Source organism: Eschscholzia californica, unplaced genomic scaffold (genome assembly GCF_041429995.1).
Source record: "Eschscholzia californica isolate CP2 unplaced genomic scaffold, dmEscCali1.0.p SCAF_4, whole genome shotgun sequence".
NCBI lineage: Eukaryota > Viridiplantae > Streptophyta > Magnoliopsida > Ranunculales > Papaveraceae > Eschscholzia > Eschscholzia californica.
In genome coordinates, this window is record NW_028238461.1 from 27706758 (window position 1) to 27726200 (window position 19443).

At 38.6% G+C, this 19443-nt stretch overlaps 1 protein-coding gene across 3 annotated transcripts; it reads left to right on the plus strand.

Moving 5' to 3' along the window:
* Positions 1 to 8002: 8002 nt before the first annotated feature.
* Positions 8003 to 18316, plus strand: UBP22 (ubiquitin-specific protease 22). Of its 3 annotated transcripts, none has more exons than XM_086635303.1 (4): positions 8003 to 8257; positions 12751 to 14001; positions 14367 to 14491; positions 17178 to 18316. In XM_086635303.1, exons 2-4 carry the CDS (start codon positions 13061 to 13063, stop codon positions 17984 to 17986), a joined length of 1875 nt encoding a protein of 624 aa, XP_086491429.1. In that variant the 5' UTR covers positions 8003 to 8257; positions 12751 to 13060; the 3' UTR covers positions 17987 to 18316. The 3 variants fall into 3 exon arrangements, with proteins under 3 accessions (XP_086491429.1, XP_086491431.1, XP_086491430.1); XM_086635305.1 differs by having other exon boundaries at positions 8136 to 8294; positions 12780 to 14001; XM_086635304.1 differs by lacking the exon at positions 8003 to 8257 and having other exon boundaries at positions 12633 to 14001.
* Positions 18317 to 19443: the final 1127 nt, after the last annotated feature.

Sequence of the window (19443 nt, forward strand, 5' to 3'; positions counted from 1 at the left end):
ACGCCACTTATTGGTTCGACTTCAGTTCGAGCCAAAACTGAAAAACACTGACGGTTGCTCACCCCCAATTACACTAATGAAGGTTGATTGATGTCAAATAAATTTTGTGTTTACATATAATCTTCCTTAAATATATTATGTAAATGCGCAACTATTTCGAGCGATCACATAATAGATGAACACGATGGATTCTTAACCACACGTGTGCTTGTGACCTTGGATACCCTCTGTGTACAGTTTTGAGTATCATTGATCGTGCTCACCCCAACTAGAGTATGGAGTTCATATAGATTCATTTGAAAGTTAATAATTACAATGATTCTTTAACCATAGGTTATAAATGAATTAGACAGTTGCCTAGCATGAGAATACCACCAAAAACTTAATATACTCTTACTAAGAAGTCACCAAAACCTGCACATCTTCTCTTACTAAGAAGTCACCAAAAACTTGAGTGATTGTGCATAACTTACTCTCTGATTTACTTTCAGTTGAGGTGTTGGTATTTGCTAACCGCAACAGCTTTGTCGAAGAAGCTCAACCCATTTGTATGGTTGAGCTTTCTGCTTCTTCGATAGTCTCATAACGAAAAGACATATAGGCAAAGATTTGTAAATCATATTTAGTCAACTATACAAGCAAGACTTACAACATTCTTATAACGGTTTGCCCTTTAGCATCTGGTTGTGATATAATCCTGTGCCACAAAAGAAACCAACCAGCGAAATATCCATAGAGATGGTTGGGATAGCAAATCCTTAACCCCAGTCGACTTTCATTTGTACCCAAATCAATATAGTAGAGGCAAATACAACCCCAAAGTTCATGAAAATAAACCCAATTGAAGAATGAGATCTTTTGTCTCTTCTTATCTACATTGTTTTCATTATATTGGTACGCGGCCAAATGATATAACACACGGTTTGATACTACCGTTTCCAAGGGCGAACAATAATTAAAGAGCTAGAAAACATATTACCTTTTGGGCATGGGTGCGAATGCAGACACCGTTTACGTCACATGTGGGCATAAGACTATGAAAGAACTCCATCATGGTCAACAAAACTAACCCCTAGAGTACAAGAAAAATTAAGTCTTAGAGATCTACCCTTACATATGAATATATGATGACACTCCACGGTAATAAAATCTATAAAAAACTTCAAAATGCACAAAACGCTAGCTTTTAACTATTTTATAAGTGTTTATAATTTGAATTGTGGTTGGCAAAACACTTCGGGAAAGGCCAGGAAAGCACTCTTTAGAGAAAAAGCAGAATTCCTTCCTTATCAGACATTGATACAAGACATTACATGATATTCACAATGAATATCTTCTGAGGTCTGATCATAACATTTTAAATGTTTATCATGAATTTATGTAATCTTCTCCAACACACCTGTTGTTTTTTCATTTTTGGCAAAACGATCATTAACTGCAAGCTAATGGGCATGATATATGATATATGATATATGAATATGATATACTATATGATATGTGATACATGATATATAATATATGATATTTTTGCCTCGTCATTTTGTGATGTCTATTTAACTAAAAAAATGTTTGATGCTATGAAAAAATATATTAATACTAATTATAGAAAGTCTTTACAGAATTTGAATGTTATAATAAGAGTAAAACAGACTCAAAGAGCCCCACCAATACCAAGGAAAAAGTTAAACAAAGAAATCTGATACCTAATCTTTGGAGATGGGTCAATCTAGTTTGTTGGCCCGTGAGCTTTCTGGCGATCAGAATTACTAGATAGTCATATAGGGTCACCCCGATAAGTATACCAAGCGTGGAGAAGGCTGATACTGATGGAATTACAAAATTCCCGATTTGTGGATTCATTGTACTCTTTTACATGAAAAATGTGGTGGAGGCTTGAGCTGACACAACAGAGAAGGCGACACCAGAACTAATGCAAATAAGAAGCAAACAGATTACTACATTGCGCTATTCAACGAGAGTGACTCATCATAATCTCCATTAATTCTCTAAGTTACTCCCACGTCGACTTTGGGATGCATGCAACGGTAAAGCCATTAGGTACGTTTTTCAAATTTTAAAGGGCCTGCTCCGTCTTTACTGTCCACTCAAATCTTGATACTTTCCTTATGGTTTTGGAGAATGTTAGTGCTTTGTCTCCCAGTTTACTCAAAAATTGTGACATAGATTTTAACCTTCCTATCAGCCTTTGTACTTCCATTGGTTTGCTCGGCTAGGCATATTTACCGTCTTCCCTGTTTATTGAAATATTTTGTTGACTAGTCGGTATGTGGCCCTAACATCCTTTAAACCAGGCGACATCTATTGGTAGCATTAGACACCCCGATCGGTTCTAAAGCCATGATTTTCTGATCTATTGAATGCATCGTTATTTTGATGGTGCCCGGAAAAACGTTCATGAAGCTGAACAAGACATGCCCTTACGTTGAATCCACTAGTTAATCGATGGGAGGTAGGGAAACTATCTTTGGAGCAGACCTTGTTGAGGTCGGTGTAGTCATCGCACATCCTCCACGCGTTATTCTTTTTTAGGGACTAAAACAACACTGGCCAACCAATCGGGGTAATGAGCTCCTCCTATTACTCCTGGCGCCAAAAGTTCCTCTACTTGCTTCGCCATTTTAACTTGCTTTGCTATTTTCACTTGCTTTTCTCCAGTGCTACATCTATATTTTTCTGTTTAACAACCTTATAATCTTCTTCCAAATTCATCGTGTGTGAGATATTCGTAGAATTTATCTTAGGTACCTCGGCGGTCCCAAATGCAAATATGTGTCGGTGATTCCTCGAGAACTAGGTTTAATTCTTGTCTTTCTTCTTCAAAAAATGTGTTCCTTGATGATCCAAAAAATGGTCATGAGTTGACTATAGTAAATCAGTTAAGAAAAGACCAAAAGGCCAACCAGTTAACCCGTACCAAGTCAACATAGAGGTTGAATCTGAAAGAGGTCTGCTACTCAAGTCCAAAAATTGGGGGTTCGGTACAATTGTCTTAGGCGCCTTAAGCTCTGCTTTTGCTCAAATACAAGTAGGTCTGCCCTGGTATATAAGGGAAGACTAGGGGGTCCGCGTATGTGGGGTCGATACCTCAATCTCGAAACATGGGGGTACAAGTGTACCTAATGGTTGCCGACTTAATCCCGAATCGAATCAAAGGTCTCAGTCAGTGAGGATCTTAACTATTTATCAATCTGGGGAGTCAAGAGTCCTGAAAGGAGGAAACTTGTCTTAAAAAATCAACAAACTCGGACATAATCTATCAAGAATCCTTTAATGAGGGAACTCTTAAATATTGAATACACAGGATAATCCCAAGGAGTCCTAATATCTTCAGACTACGAAATAGTAGTTTGAATCTAACATGGTGATCTCAACTGCTCCATCATCACCACGATGATCCAAAAAATGTCCATCAGTTGACTGAGGTCAATGAGTCAAGAGAAGACTAAAAACCTCGCGGGTCAGTAGGCGTCAAGTCAATAGAGAGGTCGAATCGGAAGGAGGTCTGCTACTTAAATCTAGAACTGGGAGATCGACATGATTGTCTTAGGCTCCTTAAGCCCTGCCCCGACTCAAATATAACTAGTCTTCCCTGGGATTTACGAGAAGGCTAGGGGAGTCCACATAAGCAAGGCCCATACCTTAAGCCCGAAACATGGGAAGGTAGATACGTGCCTCACGCTTACCAACATAATCTTGAATCATATCAAAGATCGCAATTGGTGAAGATCTCAAGTATTTACCTAAGTTGGGCTTCAAGAGTCTCGAAGGAGGAAACATCTCCCAGAGGATCTATTAACTCGGAAAGATATCTATCAAGAATCCTAAGCACAAAGGAACTCCTAGATTTTCAAGATACGCGATTACTTCAAAAGGGAACCCTAAATCTCCTAACTACGAAATAGTAGTCTCAATCTTAAACGGTGGATCTGAACCACCTCATCATCACCGTTTATCAACAGTTAGCCAAAACAACCTATAAAAATGACTCTAAATCTCTATCGTTGGCATAAATGGATTTGAAGGAACGTTAGTTGTGGCGAACAGATTCCCTACAAGACATTGAAGATGTTCTTTCTTTCATTTGTCTGCCTTTGTTTCTTCACCTGATCAACTCATCATGCAACCTCAAAAGAGTTGACTGCATCATGGATAAAGTGTCTGCATTTCGTTTCTTTCTTCCTCCAAATGATTCATTTTAGCCGCCAAATCTCCAACTCTAGACGTGGTTATGTTGGATTTGAGTGGTTGAATGTAACGCGATTGTCGAGTTCGTGATAACGAATGTCAAAATCATTGAATTCGTGTTTAACGAATGATTTGAGTTGCTGAAGTGACAACCCCTTTTTTTCTCTGCCATGATGACTTTGAGATAGGGGGAAGGGGGTACCTGCAAAGACACTCTAACGCCCAAGTCAATTTCATTATATAGCTTTTGAAGAATTTTCATAAGAAAAATTAAAGATCAAATTGAGAGTCCCCATTTTGGGCGAACTTGATATGCTTATATAGGTTGCATGGCATTAGTAAAACATTTCTTGAGATTATGCGGCGGTAGAACATTGATGTAGCCGCATAACATGTCCATTAGAGACATTCTTAGATCATGACTATATCTTTTGACACGATCATACCTTTTGTCAATAATAGTTCGTGTAAAAGTGGACCTTCGATGCTATCTGACCCTTCATTTTTTCGGCAGCGTTTTACTCAAGGTGTCGAGTTGACTTCTGCAAACCTCTTACTCTGACTAGGCCAAAGAAAGGATAAGGAATAGAGATGACTCAGATCCACCTCTCCGATTGCCTCAAGGCAAAGTGGAGCTCCATCTGCTAAGATCACATCTGCAAGACTCAAGGTAGATCACTTCTACAAGCCTCCCTACTCTTCCTTTAGGTCAAAGTAGGGCTTTGTTGGGTTATGGAGTCACCTGGTGTTTTAAGCGGAATCTCAGACACTGACACTAGAATTCCTAGGATCTCATACATAAACTAATAATGTAACTAGGTTAGTTTAGAGATTACCTTAATCGCTAATTTTCCATCGAACCTTTCTAATCGCTTAAGAAGATCAAGAGATCCAATTGTAGCTCCTTTACCTGAGACACCGAGTAATCAACTTGATCTCCCACCTCTTAGTTAGCTAGAACTTCAATGGTGGTTAGACGAAGAACACCTTCTTCTTTAGACTAGATAGATAGTTGAGAACTTTTCTCTCTTTCTCTTTCTCTCTCTCTACTTGATGTTGTAGAGCTAGAAAGCTTGTTAAGAAAATCCACACCTTATTCAATTCTTAAGAGACATTATATAGAATCCCAAGTTAGAGTCCAACCCGAATTAGGTTTCCTAAAGTCCTTCTTGAATAAGATTTAGGAATTGGGTTTCTATTTCCGAATAACCTTGTTATGGCCGGCCAAGGCATGCCCTAAAGGGCATATATGGCCGGCCCCTTTATGGTGTGGCCGGCCAAGCCTAGGCCGGCCCACGCATGGGCTCAAAGTGCCCTTTTAAGCCCCAACCCAAAACACTTTTGTTTCGGCCCTCGTACTATCTTTGCCTTATCTTTCGTTAGGCCTTTTGGACATATTTATGGGTCTAACCCATGTTTATATATCTCATCCCTCTAGTCATATCTTTCGATCAAATGAACACTCTTTGGTGTAACCCAATGTGGGATCCGGACAAAGTTAGTCGTGAATCGCTTTGCGATTCGACGATCGTAGTTGATTTCTAGCTAAACATTACGATCCTTAATTGTCCGACCTTGATGATCTTATTCATCAATTGTCCTATCCGAAATATTATTCATATTGCATCTTTGGTCGAAGGACATCTCCTTCAGGCTCATAGTTGGAGCTAACTCCAGCTTACCTCTTTGCTTGCCTCTAGGCCAATACAAGATGAAGTAAATATCTTTCAATCAAGATGACAATGCGATCAATTTGTCAGATATTGCAAACGATGAACTTCATAAAGTTTAGACGTTTTAGGAAATCGTAATGTTTAGCTGCTGGTGACCAACCACCGTCAACGGATATCCTCGTGAAATACTCGCACAAGGAAATAACCGCTCATCGTGATCGTATTTTTTTTCAACAACGACTCGGTAAATGATCTCTGTTGTTATTTAGCATTCCGCATAACCATCTTTTTACCAGGAAGAGCGGAGCTCAAGGTATTGAGTTGACTTCTTTAGACCTCCTTGTTATCTCTAGTCAGAGCAGAGCTTTAGGGTAAAGCTAGCTTGGATCCACCATTGCACTTGCCTCTATACTGTAACAAGGCTCAAGGTACCGAGGAGACTTATGTCGACCTCCTAGGAACGAGTCTTCTACGCACCTTGAATCCTATGTTGGATTATGGTTTCTCCTAATGTTTTAAGCGGAATCTCAAACGTCCATACGTCTAACACTAGATTCCCAGGAAGTCGTGCCAAAACTAATAATGAAGTAGAAGATATAGAAATATACCTTATATCGATTTTTTTGAAAGTGTCTTGAATATGGGTTGATATCTAACCCAATTTACATCCCGCTAACCCGCTTTGGTTTCAACCCGGAATTTTGGACCCGCTAGCAGGGAGGATTACCGAGACAAAGCTGGTATCTGAAGCAGGGCTCTGAGGCAGAGCTGGAATAGAAACTCTCATAGAAACAAGAGGAAACATCAAAGAAGAGATACATGAGAAAAAGATAGAGAGGGTAAGAATTGTTTTAAAATCAACCTGAGGAAGCAACCTCTACTGCGCCCAAAAATTATCTCCTTTACTGAACGTGCAACATTATATCTAATTCATCCCGCAACGAGCCTACCTAATATGCGCCATTATTGCATGATCCTTAAGGAAGATGATATTATAAGGGAGAAGATTAAGAAATTACTCAATAAGAGATTTATCCGTCGAAGTACGACTCTATGGGTTGTACCCTTTTTACTTGTACGAATGAAAGATGGGAGTTGAAGGATGCGTTTTGACGGATGAGTTATCAACAAGATAATTGTCCACATTTCCATGGATGTGGATGTTACCAGAGGCTTGTCGTGGGGCGCGATCAAATAAAATAATCACCATCACAGAAAATAGTTGGTGGAATTTTCAACTCTGCGTTTCTTAACCGTATGAGGGAAGCCTCTGGCCTTTGGGCACACTTCTTCCTAGCATGATTAGAAGTTCTTATAGTTGTTGGTCCCCTTATGATGGTGAGGATAGTTCCCCCACTGGCAGGCGAAGTGTTATCAGAGTTGTTATTTATTAGCACCTGAGTTGTTTTTGTCCAAGCCACGTGGAGCGCGTGAATATTTCAGGTGAATATTTATATTAAGATCAAATCCAACCCACCTCGCCCTATCTTAACCTCATTATATTTTTAGTTATGCTCAAGTGTTGCTCATTTTCTAATGAATTAATCAAGCTTGTCGTTTCTAATTAAGGTTTTAATACGTATTTTGTGTCTGCAATCTTTTGTTTTATGATTGTGTTCTTTATATGGAAGGTGCACCAACAACAGGGGTATACGGATGACTTCAGAGTTTTGCTGAGGTATTTGGACCATCTCATTTCGAAACCTCTACTAGTAGCTTGCTAAGGATTCTCCTTTTCCTTTTACAATGTTAGGTCTTTCCCGATTTTGTCCATTATTCGACTGCCCTGAAAAACTGTAAAAAAAGCTGAAGCGAGCTCGTCGAATGAATGGATAGTTCCTGCTCCAAGGGCGTTGTACACCGATCTTGCTTACCCCTTTAGGACTGTCAAAAAGACCAGACACCATGTTGATTTGTTATTACACTCATTAAAGAAAACACATATCAGATCTCAGAACTTCTGGGAAGTTTTAGAGAAAAGAAGGATGAGTTTTAGTGTTATGCACATTTTATATCTTTTTTCTGATCGTTTTACAAATCAAAGTCAAGAAAGCTTCTAGCTTACCATCTAAGTGATGGTGTTGAATGGCAACAACAATCGTGTTTGGTCTCTTTCACTCCCTAATTCAACACTAATTGGAGCAACCTATTCTCTCTCTAAAACGATTGGGGAAAAGAAGGCAACACAAAATTATCAAGGCACCTCTTAAAAGTTTAACAACACATAAGTTTTAAAGACACTCCCTTAATTTTCATATGTTTCTAGCGAGTAACTAAACTTATTTTTCTAATCGAAAATGATGATTTTCTTCGAAACAAAAAGTAATTGATTTTCACGTCCAAACATTTTTGGAAGTAACAAATGGAAATGTTTCGAGGTAACAAATTACAAATTGAACCTCCTCTTAGCCTTTAGTTCTTCTACCTCTCATGTTTTAAGCTATTATTATAGCCTCTTTTATTAACATGTTAGCTAAATTATCTATTGTCTCCTGTTAAGCTCTTGGGTGTGTATAGTTTTCAAGAGTCTGGAGTGTCTAAAGAAGCATGTTAGTACGTAGTTGATAGTTTGTTTTAGAAGTTCTTCTATGTAAGTTTGATGTTACTTGTTAATCTGTTTTCGGTTATACCATGTAAGTCTTTATGTTATCAATTTAATGCATGGTTATAATAGTTTAACTTATTTGTTATTCTTAATTTTCTTGTTCTAGGTGGTTAGACCATATTAGGTCATTTTCAGTAGTCTATAGTTTTAGTAGGTTATTTACTTGTCTTTGTAGTTAGTTCTGTTAGTAGGTTTTATTAGGTTTAGTTTTGTTGTTTTCCCTGTTCTTCCTCTCTTTCTCCTGGTCTCTGTTCTTTCTCGGCTTTTTCAAGAGGGGAGGCCTTTTGGTGAGTTCTTGGGTGGGCCTTAGGATGGATAGTCCAACTATTTTAAGTTGGAATGTTAGGGGGGCTTCTTCTCTTCTCACCAAGAAATACTTAAGTAAGTTGACTTGTAAATATAAGCCTGACGTGATTTTCTTATCGGAGACCAAAAACAGATCTACCAAGATGAATAAAATTTTTCCTATTAACAAGAGCTATGCTAGCCATTTTGTAGAACCCATCAAGCAAGCGGGGGGACTAGCCCTCTACTGGAACCACCATCTGGATGTTCGTATTAGCTACTCGGATAACAATATGATTCAGATTGAGATGCACACTAACCTCAACCAGAATCCTATTAAGATTACAGGTTTTTATGGGTCTCCGTATAACAAGAAGAAAATTCATCCTTGGAAGATTCTTAGACAAATTAATCAAGATAAAGATACCCCTTGGATTATAATAGGTGATCTTAACTGTATTCTGGACCCCACTGAGAAATTAGGTGGCACCAAAGGATCAAATTCTACTAATACTAGAATTAATGAGATTATTGGTGATCTTGGGCTTATGGATGTGGGTTTCCAAGGTAACCCTTATACCTGGAGTAATAAGCAATACGGAGAGAATCTAATTCAAGAAAGATTAGATCGAGCCCTAGCCAATATTACTTGGCTCCAACACTTTAAATCCCAGGGAGTCATCCACCTTGAAGCGGTTGGGTCAGACCACATGCCGATTCTGTTAGCTGATATAGAAGATAATCACATCAAGCCCAAGCCTTTCAAATTCATTAGGACGTGGATGACGCACCCCGGATGTTTCGATTTTATAGCTGATAACTGGAAACAAATTAAGAATAATCAAATTACAGAGAATATACAGTGTAATTTAAAGAAGCTCAGCAACAAACTCACGAATTGGAATAAACAGGTCTACGACAATATAGATAATAAGATCAACCATATCATTAATCAGCTGCAAAATGCGAATTCCAAAGAGGATAATCACAAGCTCAATTTAGCGTTAGAGGAGCTTTATCAGCATCAAGAGAGTATTTGGAAAGAAAAATCTAGAAATAACTTCATTACCTTAGGAGACAAGAATACCAAATATTTTCACTCCCAGGCTATTCACCGAAGCAGAACAAATTCTATTAGAGCAATTAAAGACAAGAATGGAGATTGGAAAGAAAAGTTGAAGGATATACAAGATACGTTCACTGCACATCTCCTTGACATTAATACTACGATCAACCCTAGAGAAGATGAGGATACCCTTAACTTATTCAACCCCACTATTACTCAGATTCAGAACAGAGATCTTACCAAAATTCCTAACAAAGAAGAGATTAACTGGGCTATGCAGAGTCTGAAGAAAGAAGCGGCGCCAGGACCTGACGGATACCCTCCCTACTTCTTTCAATCTAATTGGGAGACTATTAACGAGGATATCTATGATTTAGTTCAACAATTCTTCAATACTACCTATTTGCCCCCAGGCATTAATCATACTCATATTTGCTTAATCCCCAAAACACATACTACATACTCCCCAAACCCCTGCTGATTTCCGGCCCATTAGTCTGTTGAATACCACTTATAAAGTTATCACCAAAATCCTTGCAGAAAGATTTAAACATACTTTAACTGATATCATTTCACCTTTTCAAGCAGCATATGTTCCTGGTAGACAGATTACAGACAACATTATTATGGGACAAGAAATTATTCATTCCTTCAAGAAAATGAAAGGTCCTACAGGCTATTTTGGGCTAAAATTGGATATGTCCAAAGCTTTTGACAGAATAGAATGGAAATTCCTCCTGGACATTATGCGTAATCTGGGATACGATGATCACTGGATCCAGATGATTAGGGCCTGTATTACTAATTCTTCGATGTCAGTCCTTATTAATGGTCGTCCAGGACCGGTCTTTTACCCCTCCAGAGGTATCAGACAAGGAGATCCGTTATCCCCGTTTCTTTTCACTCTTGCCATGGAGGGTCTTAGTCGTAAGCTTATGAGAAATAGTAGTCCGGAAAGATTTGAAGGTTTCAAGGCTACACAAAATAACTTTGAGATTTCCCATCTTCTTTTTGCAGATGATTGTATTATATTTGGGAAAAACACCATTGATAATATCCATATCCTCAAAAAGATCCTACAAGATTTCAGTGATATTTCGGGTCAGATGATCAATTATGCTAAATCCAATATATTCTACTCTAAGAATTCACACCCTAAGTTCAAAAGGCTTATTATGCGGACTCTTAAAGTGAAATATGCTTCTACATCAGAGAAATATCTCGGAGCCTAACTGTTCATTGGGGCACATAAAGCTAAAGTGTTCAAAGAGTTACTCGATCAAATTCAAAAGAAGCTTAATAAATGGAATCACTCGTTTCTTTCGCAAGCAGGTCGTACTGTGGTGATTTCAGCCATAGCCGCGGCCGTACCCCGATACCAGATGCAATGCTTTGCAATACCTAAAGGAATTTGCAAAAGCATCAAGGCCGTTCAACGGAATTTCTGGTGGGGTAAGTCTAATGGTATATGCACTAAAAGCCTGGGATACTATTTGCACCCCTAGGAAATTTGGAGGACTAGGTCTCCATTTGCCGGATTTAGATAACACAACTCTTCTTTCTAAGATGGCGTGGAGGCTCAAATCTAACCCAGAAGCTATTTGGGTAAAAATGCTGAAATCCAAGTACTACCCGCACTCCAATATCCCTGGTCCTGCTAAGGCTCATCACTCTTGGATATGGAAAACTATCAGTAAAAATCTAGGGATAATTGAAGAACATACAACGTGGGAAGTGCAGTCGGGTACATATATTAATATATGGACTGACAACTGGATTCCAGAAACCAATGGTACTATTCAGAACATCAATCAGTCCAATCTTGTTAAAGTAGCTCAATTGATCACCAATAATAGTTGGAATAATGACATGCTGAGGGACAACTTTGACGAGAATACTTAGAATCTTATTAGAACTATTCCGATTAATAGTAGAGGCAAAGACCATCCCAAATGGAAACTTACCAAATCTGGTAAATTTACGGTAGCCTCCATGTATCAATGCCTTAGTGTCAATAATAGCAATCAAAACACCAGCAACCTTAACTGGAATTTTATCTGGTCCATTTCGGCTATTCCGCGTATCAAGCTTTTTATCTGGAAAATCTGCTCCAAAGCCCTTCCAGTTTGTGAAAGGATAGGAAAATACATCAATAATATCACAAATTGTCCGAACTGCAATCTCTCTGAATCTCTTGAGCATGCACTGCTTCATTGTACGCTAGCGAAAAATATCTGGTTCTATTACAATATCATCACTGAAAACATCAATTCTATTTCAGACTGGATCTTCTCGTGGGAAGATAATGTTAACCTTAGTTACACTAATAATAACATTCACTTTTCTACCATTTTATGGATTATTTGGAAAGTGAGATGTGACCACTGCTTCCAACATGAGATTACAGATCTCAATTATATTATTAGAATGATCGAGAACTTCCCCAAATGCAAAACTAACCAAAGAAGTAGTAAACAAAAATTAGCTGTTAATTGGCAACCTCTTCCTCAAAACTTTATCAAGCTGAATGTTGATGCATCATATACAAATCTTACTTCTAATGTAGGTGTTAGCTTTATCGTTCACAATGCAGATTCCAAATACATCGAAGCACAGGCTAAAACAACGAGAGCAAGGAACAGTGAAGAGGGTGAAGCCTTAGCAATTTTATTTGGACTCGAATGGGCCATAGAGAATAATCATAAAAATATAATAGTGGAAAATGATAATGTCAATCTCATTAAACATCTTCATAATATAAAACACTCTATACATTGGCAGTCTCTTTTTCATGTGCAGAAAATCCAAGAAAAAATAATAGAATTTGAAGAGGTGAAATTCAACTACATCCAGAGATCGGGAAACTCAAGTGCGGATAAACTGGCTAAATGATCGAGAAAGAAGAATGCTAATAGAATATGGAAAAATGTACCTTATATGTTAGTTTCAAAATACTGTAATAACGTTTTAGTATAATATACGAGAATATTTCAACCAAAAAAAAAAAAAAAAAAAAAGAAAACAATCGCGTGCTTAATCTTTGTACCTGGGTAATTACAGCTGAAAGTTGGGTTTGAACTCTTTTTCTAGTTCTTCGTTTCTCTTTTCCACTGATCAATCACCTTTTTCCAATTGCTCCGATTGATCGATGAAGCATAGTACCTCCTGCAAATCTAGGTCATCTTCATCGTTTTCTTCAGTTCAAGCAAAACTCCTTCGTCAGTGATGTCTACCAGGAACCATCATCATCATCGCCCTCAACAAGAAAATGGTCAGACGAATCAGATTCCTCAACCTTGTCCTCATCTAGTCGAATACCGATCCAAAAACGGTCCAACGCCTTTCCGGATCTTACAAAAGTGTCTCCGAGTCAAGCCACTCGGTCGCGCCGAGATCCGCCGTGACCTTCACGAAGTCCCTTGCTGTGGTTCCTGCCGGGAATCAATCCTTCCTCGTCATCGTCTCTACGCCTGCATCACCTGCGCCGCCGTGTTCTGCCATTCTCGTTCGGTCGGAGACCCTAAGTCATCCTCTCACGCTGCTGCTCATTCTAAATCGATGCCACCTGGTCACGAGATTGCTGTAGATGTCGAACGTGCCGAACTCTTCTGCTGTGTTTGTCATGATCAGATCTACGATCGAGATTTTGATGCTTTAGTTGTTCTTGCTCAGATTGAGGCTTCAACCCTAGGTGGATCATCTGCCATGATTATGCGTGTTGTTCCTCCACCGCCACCTGAGAATCTTAGGAAGCGACAAAGGGTTGATTATCGACCTTGGAATCCTGATCCCAAAGATAGGATGTTGATGATGAGAAGTTCAACTCCATTGCAATCACAGCAAAAAGTACATGGAGATGTAAATTTTTCCTCATTGCCATGGGGATTGCGCGGATTGAATAATCTTGGAAACACATGTTTCATGAATTCTGTCTTACAAGCTTTGTTTCATACGCCTCCCCTCAGGAACTATTTCTTGAGTGATCACCATAACAGCTTTTCCTGTCAACAAAATAATATAGTAATGAATTCCAATGGGCTCTACAATGGGAATTCAAGCAGGTCGTCGGACTCACGGTTATGTCTAGCTTGTGATGTGGATTCAATGTTCTCTGCTGTTTTTTCTGGTGATCGGAAGCCATATAGCCCTGCAAAATTCCTATACAGGTTTGTCTATAGTTTGACGATTTTTCTATCTATAATTTAAGACATGAAATGACTTTAATGTGTCTAATTAATGTACCTTGAGGCGTCTCATTCCCTAATTTATAATTGTTTAAGATGGGTGACACTATTGTTCAATTGAAACTAGTTCATTTGCAGAATTCGGAATGAATTAATTATCCTCTGGAAGTATGTCGTGCGTATTAGAAATGGGTTAATGGTTGCCCTCTAGATGAGGAGGACTGCTAATTGTAATTTAGGTAATGATTTAGGAGATGGGTTTGGCTTCGTAAACAGGAAATATTTGGAATGTATGTGATCGGGAGGCGAAATGTTTGATTTGTTGAAAACCTTTGCCCTTGATTCAGTTGGTGGCAATATGCTGGAAATCTGGCAAGTTATGAACAACAGGATGCACATGAGTTCTTCATTTCTATGCTTGACGGGATCCATGAAAAGGGAGAGAAGGTCTCACAAAATCCCCAGAAACAAGGTAGCCTTCTTTCCCTTGTTAAGGTTTCTGTCTCTCTAGTAGCTGCTTCTGAATTCGTCATTTGGGGATGGATGGTGCATGCATCTGCATGTTCTCTACCATTGGGAAACCTGACACTATCAACACATTGTGAAACCCATTTCGATTTACAAAGCAACAGAAACATACTTTAGCTTAAGCTGAATGGTTGGTCCCTATGGTTATGTAGGAACATTCTGCATATAGGTTTCCTAAGTGTTTTGTTATGAAAGCCCATGTCATAGAAGGGGAATACGATTCCATCGATGTAGCACTGTAGGACGTGATCGATCGTTTCATCCTTCTGAATCCTATTGGCAGAATCCAAAATATATGCTGACATTCCATGTGACTGATATAGTTCGTTGGTACAGCTTTTATTTAAATCATGTGACACTACTAGTCCTTTTAATCATGAGCTAAAAGGTTTTAAATACTTTGTTTTCTAAAGTTGCTAGCTTCTCCACCAAATGTCGATCAATTTCTCTGTATATTAGGTACATACGACTATACGAGTGTGTCACCATTTTACGCTGGACATGGACAAGTTTGTCTAGGAGAGTAAAACAAAAATGGTAAATGTGCAATGAGTTGCACTATTTTACGCGAGTGTGCAATGAGTTCCATTTTACGAGTGTGTCACCATTTACGCTAGTGTGTCACCATTATCTGGCTTGTTTTGAAACTCCACCATTTTATTTTAACTAGTTTTATTTTATTGTAACTAATTACAGACTGCTTAACAGATTTGGTTTTGTGTGCAATGAGTTGCATGTGATAGCATTGAGGCCTCCCAAGTGAGCATGAATTCTGTAAACGTTTCTGGTTTAGCCCAGAATAATGATCTACTCAAGTAAAAATTTATGGAGTCTATTATTAGGCCTAAAATTTTCCTTGAAGATGCGATTGTTTTGTTCGTTCCAGATGCTTCAAATGAATGTGTTGGGAATTACGTCCCAAACCTCTTTTCTTTCTTTGGTTTCTTTAGATGTTTCTACTGAAGAATGGCATCTTTGATTGTACTTCGGAGGTTCCAGGGTGTGTTGTGTAAAAGAAGTTGATGAAATAATCCCAGATTCTCTATATCGTGGTGCAGTGGATGAATAGATTGTCGGAATTTCTTCCTCCACTTTACCCATGATGCACCTATTAATCAGAATGCAACCCCTCCATTTGAAGTTATCAATGGTAGGAAGCTTATGAATACAAGCAGCCCATGTCATGAAGCTAGCTCTAGGAGGGACGGGCTTCTGCCAGAGGGCGTCTCCAACTGTGTAAACAGGCAAACCATCGTACGTTCTGTTATAAGATTCCTTACTGAGAACTCATCTTTCTCCTTAACTTTCCAAACTTTGGTGTCCTCCACTTCCATTATTTCCTGTCCCTGAATGAGCTGCAAGATCTCTGCTAGGATTGGTATTTCCCAGTGATTCAGATTCTTTCGAAGCTGCAAGTCCCATCCACTAAAAAATTGACTGACCGTGCCTCTCTTTATCCTAGAGATATGGTAGATAGCTGGAAATCTATCTTGAGACAAATCGTGGAGCACCAGATGTCGTCTCCAAACTGAATTAACTTCCCATTACCTAACTTCCCATTGACCAAACCACCCAATGTAGACTGTTAAAGTCTTCCTTCTCATTCCAAATAAAGTCTATCATCTTTTCATCAATGACATTAAGAACGCCTGCCACAATGACGAAAAGGGAGAGAGATTATAACGGCAGTGCGACAAACACTGCCTTGATTATAGTCAGCTTACTTCCTCTAGATAACGTCTTAACTTTCCAAGGTGAAAACTTTTTTGTTGATGCGTTCGACAACATCGGTACGAGAGAGCTTTATTTCTATGTTCTGCTCCGAGAGCTAGTCCTAGATAAGTGGTGGGAAGCTGGTCTGTCTTGCATCCAAATTTTCTGCTCCCAGCTATTTAAGGATGCTTGGGCAAGTTAAAGCACGCTTAGGCAGGTCGAGATGTCTGCCGCCTCAACATGCCTATAGCCTAAGCAGTCGAGGGGCGGGGAGCAGCTGCGTAAAATATACTTTGTACAGCAAGCCAAGATGAAGATCTTATAAATTGGTCTGACCATTGCGTATAACTCAGAGTCTATAAAGCATGAGAGCATGTTAGCTGTTATCATTAGTGTCTGAACACTAGGAAAGTGCTGGCAATGTGTCCTGTAATTGCTCGTAGTTTAGTGCTTTTGTATTTATACTAGAACAGAGATTGTATGAGATTATAAAAAATTTATCACGACTGAAGAAAATAATCTCACATACGGTCAGTCTAGCCTTGTACTTATACGTGAGACTTTCACATCGTTTGTGGCTTGTCTTCTTTCACGAGTCGCTCTTCCTCCCTCTGAGTGGCAGTATTTGTTTTGCTATCTGTCGTTGACAAGGACTTGCTGACCTATAGCTTCTTAGTGAAGTTTCAGCACCTAATTTTATTTTACGTGTATAGACATGAATCTTATCTTTATTCTGTTTTCCTGACAGTAAAATTCCAGTGAAATAAATACGTTCAATTACAAGAACAACGAAAAGAATGCTAAAATTTTTACTTTGATTGGGATTATAAAGTTGTTTCTGAAAAAATCAATGGTATAAGTTTAGTTTATTTTCTCTAACGAGATATCTTGATAAGCCTATTTGATTGGCAACGCAGGGAATGGAGATTGCTGCATTGCTCATAGAGCATTTTCTGGAATCTTGAGATCAGATGTAACTTGTACGGCATGTGGTTTCACATCTACAACATATGACCCATGTGTGGATATCTCTTTGGACTTGGAACCAAACCTAGGGGGCTCTACCACAAAGGCAGCCTCAACAAGATCACAACATTCTCGTAATGATGATGCAGATGATCCTGTTAGCTTGGGCCAAAACTGTGGTAGATCAACCTTGACGGGGTGCTTAAACCGCTTTACGCGGCCCGAAAGACTTGGATCAGACCAGAAATTCTTCTGCCAGCAGTGTCAGGTGAGGCAAGAATCTCTGAAGCAGATGTCGATAAGGAAGCTACCGTTGGTTTGTTGTTTCCACATCAAAAGATTTGAACACTCGTCGACTCGAAATATGTCAAGAAAGGTTGACCGGTATTTAGAATTCCCATTTTCGTTGGATATGTCACGTTATATTTCATCATCTATTTTAAGAAGTAGATTTGGGAATCGGATATTCACTTTCGACGTTAATGACGGGGAGGCATTGGATTCGTCCAGTGAGCTATCTTCTTCATCATCATCATCAGAGTTTGAGTTATTTGCAGTGGTTACACATACAGGCAAACTAGATGCTGGTCATTATGTAACGTATCTACGTTTAAACAATCAGTGGTACAAGTGCGACGATGCGTGGATAACTCAAGTAAGTGAAAACACAGTAAAGGCGGCACAAGGTTACATGTTGTTTTATGTACAAAAGTTTCTTTACTACAGACCAACAGCTGAAACACAACTGGTTACTTCCTAACTTTTCTATGGCTTTCTCAAAGACAATGACTACAGATATTTGTTAAAAGAGTATCAGAGAACTGAGGAGCCTAAATTTTTGAGGCCAGTTCCATTAATATGGTTTTATTTTTTCAATTCATACTTTATTATGAATTGAAGACTTAATATTACATGGGGGGTTCACATTTTGTTTTTCATTAGCTTCTGTGGCATTAAATGTAATGTGAACTAGCTCGTCTGATTAAAATCACAAAAAAGACTGTCATACTCCATAGTTTGAGACGAAATGATTGACATGACCATTGTATATAAAGAAAAAGCAATGGAATTCTGGTAACAGTCTACAAAATGAAGGCGATTGATTGCTCAACCATCCAAAAAGTGATGGTCAAATTGGGAGATTCCATGTCAAGATTTCAACAACAAAAAAAAAAAAATCCATGTGGAGAAAGGAGGGGTAGTGTTCATGTCAAAGGCTTTGTCATTGCCCATTCCTTCTCTTTCATTCAATCACCTTTTCTCCCGGACCAATCCTAGCGTGATAGGAAGTCTCAGTCTCTCTCTATTATATATATATATAGGTGAATATCATAAATTTCTATCTCATTTTTTTTTGCTGGAAGTGAAGTAGGTTAAAAAACTATCGAGTCATTACAGTATTTATGTCGAAAGAAGGTGAGAACAGACTCCCAAATTACGAGTACAATTATTAAAGCCCTAGCCCGTTTAGCCAAAGAATCAGCTAGATCATTGCCTTCGCGAGAAATATGCGTGAAGATTGCAGCGTGGAATTGAGGAAGCAATTTTCAGATCGACAAGACGTGAGGCTTAGTTTGCCAGTGTAATTGATGTCATGGGTTATTGAGATGCTTGATAATAGCCTGATTATCACTCTCAATATGAAGATACTTGAAATTATGATTGGCCGCCCATTTGATGCCTTCTAAAATGGTTGTTATTTCTCTCTCTTCCGCTGCCCTAGTGGTAATAATAGAAGCGCGAGCATATAAGAATTCTGCTCTATCATTATGAAATATATTGCTAATCCCTGCAAATTCCTTAATATCAATAACTGAAACATAAGTATTTAGTTTAACAAACGGTGAAGTAGGTGGAAGCTATCTTATCTGTTTTGTGTTGGGTTTTCCAGAAGTAATAAAAGTGGGAAAGCCAAAATTAATTTGATTACCTGTGTTGGGGTCATCATTATCTGCTGAAAACAATGATCACATCTAGCTTTCCAAAGATGTCAGATTACTACTAACATGGGTTTGTGGGTCATTCCACGAAATTATCCATTTCGTCAAAGAGAAAATATACGAAGAGTGAACATGAAAAAAAACCCAGATATTTCTAGCAAAACTACAGTGACGTAAGGCATGGTCAAGGTTTCTATTTCATCAGAGTAGGAACATGTCATAATATTACCAATGTATTTACCGATGGTATGACGCACATGCAGACTATTAGTACAAC

Coding starts and splice junctions, on each gene's coding strand:
- UBP22 (XM_086635303.1), top strand. CDS start 13,061: ATGTCTACCAGGAACCATCATCATCATCGCCCTCAACAAGAAAATGGT. Junction 14,002..14,366: donor CCTGCAAAATTCCTATACAG/GTTTGTCTATAG, acceptor CCCTTGATTCAG/TTGGTGGCAATATGCTGGAA. Junction 14,492..17,177: donor ACAAAATCCCCAGAAACAAG/GTAGCCTTCTTT, acceptor TTGGCAACGCAG/GGAATGGAGATTGCTGCATT.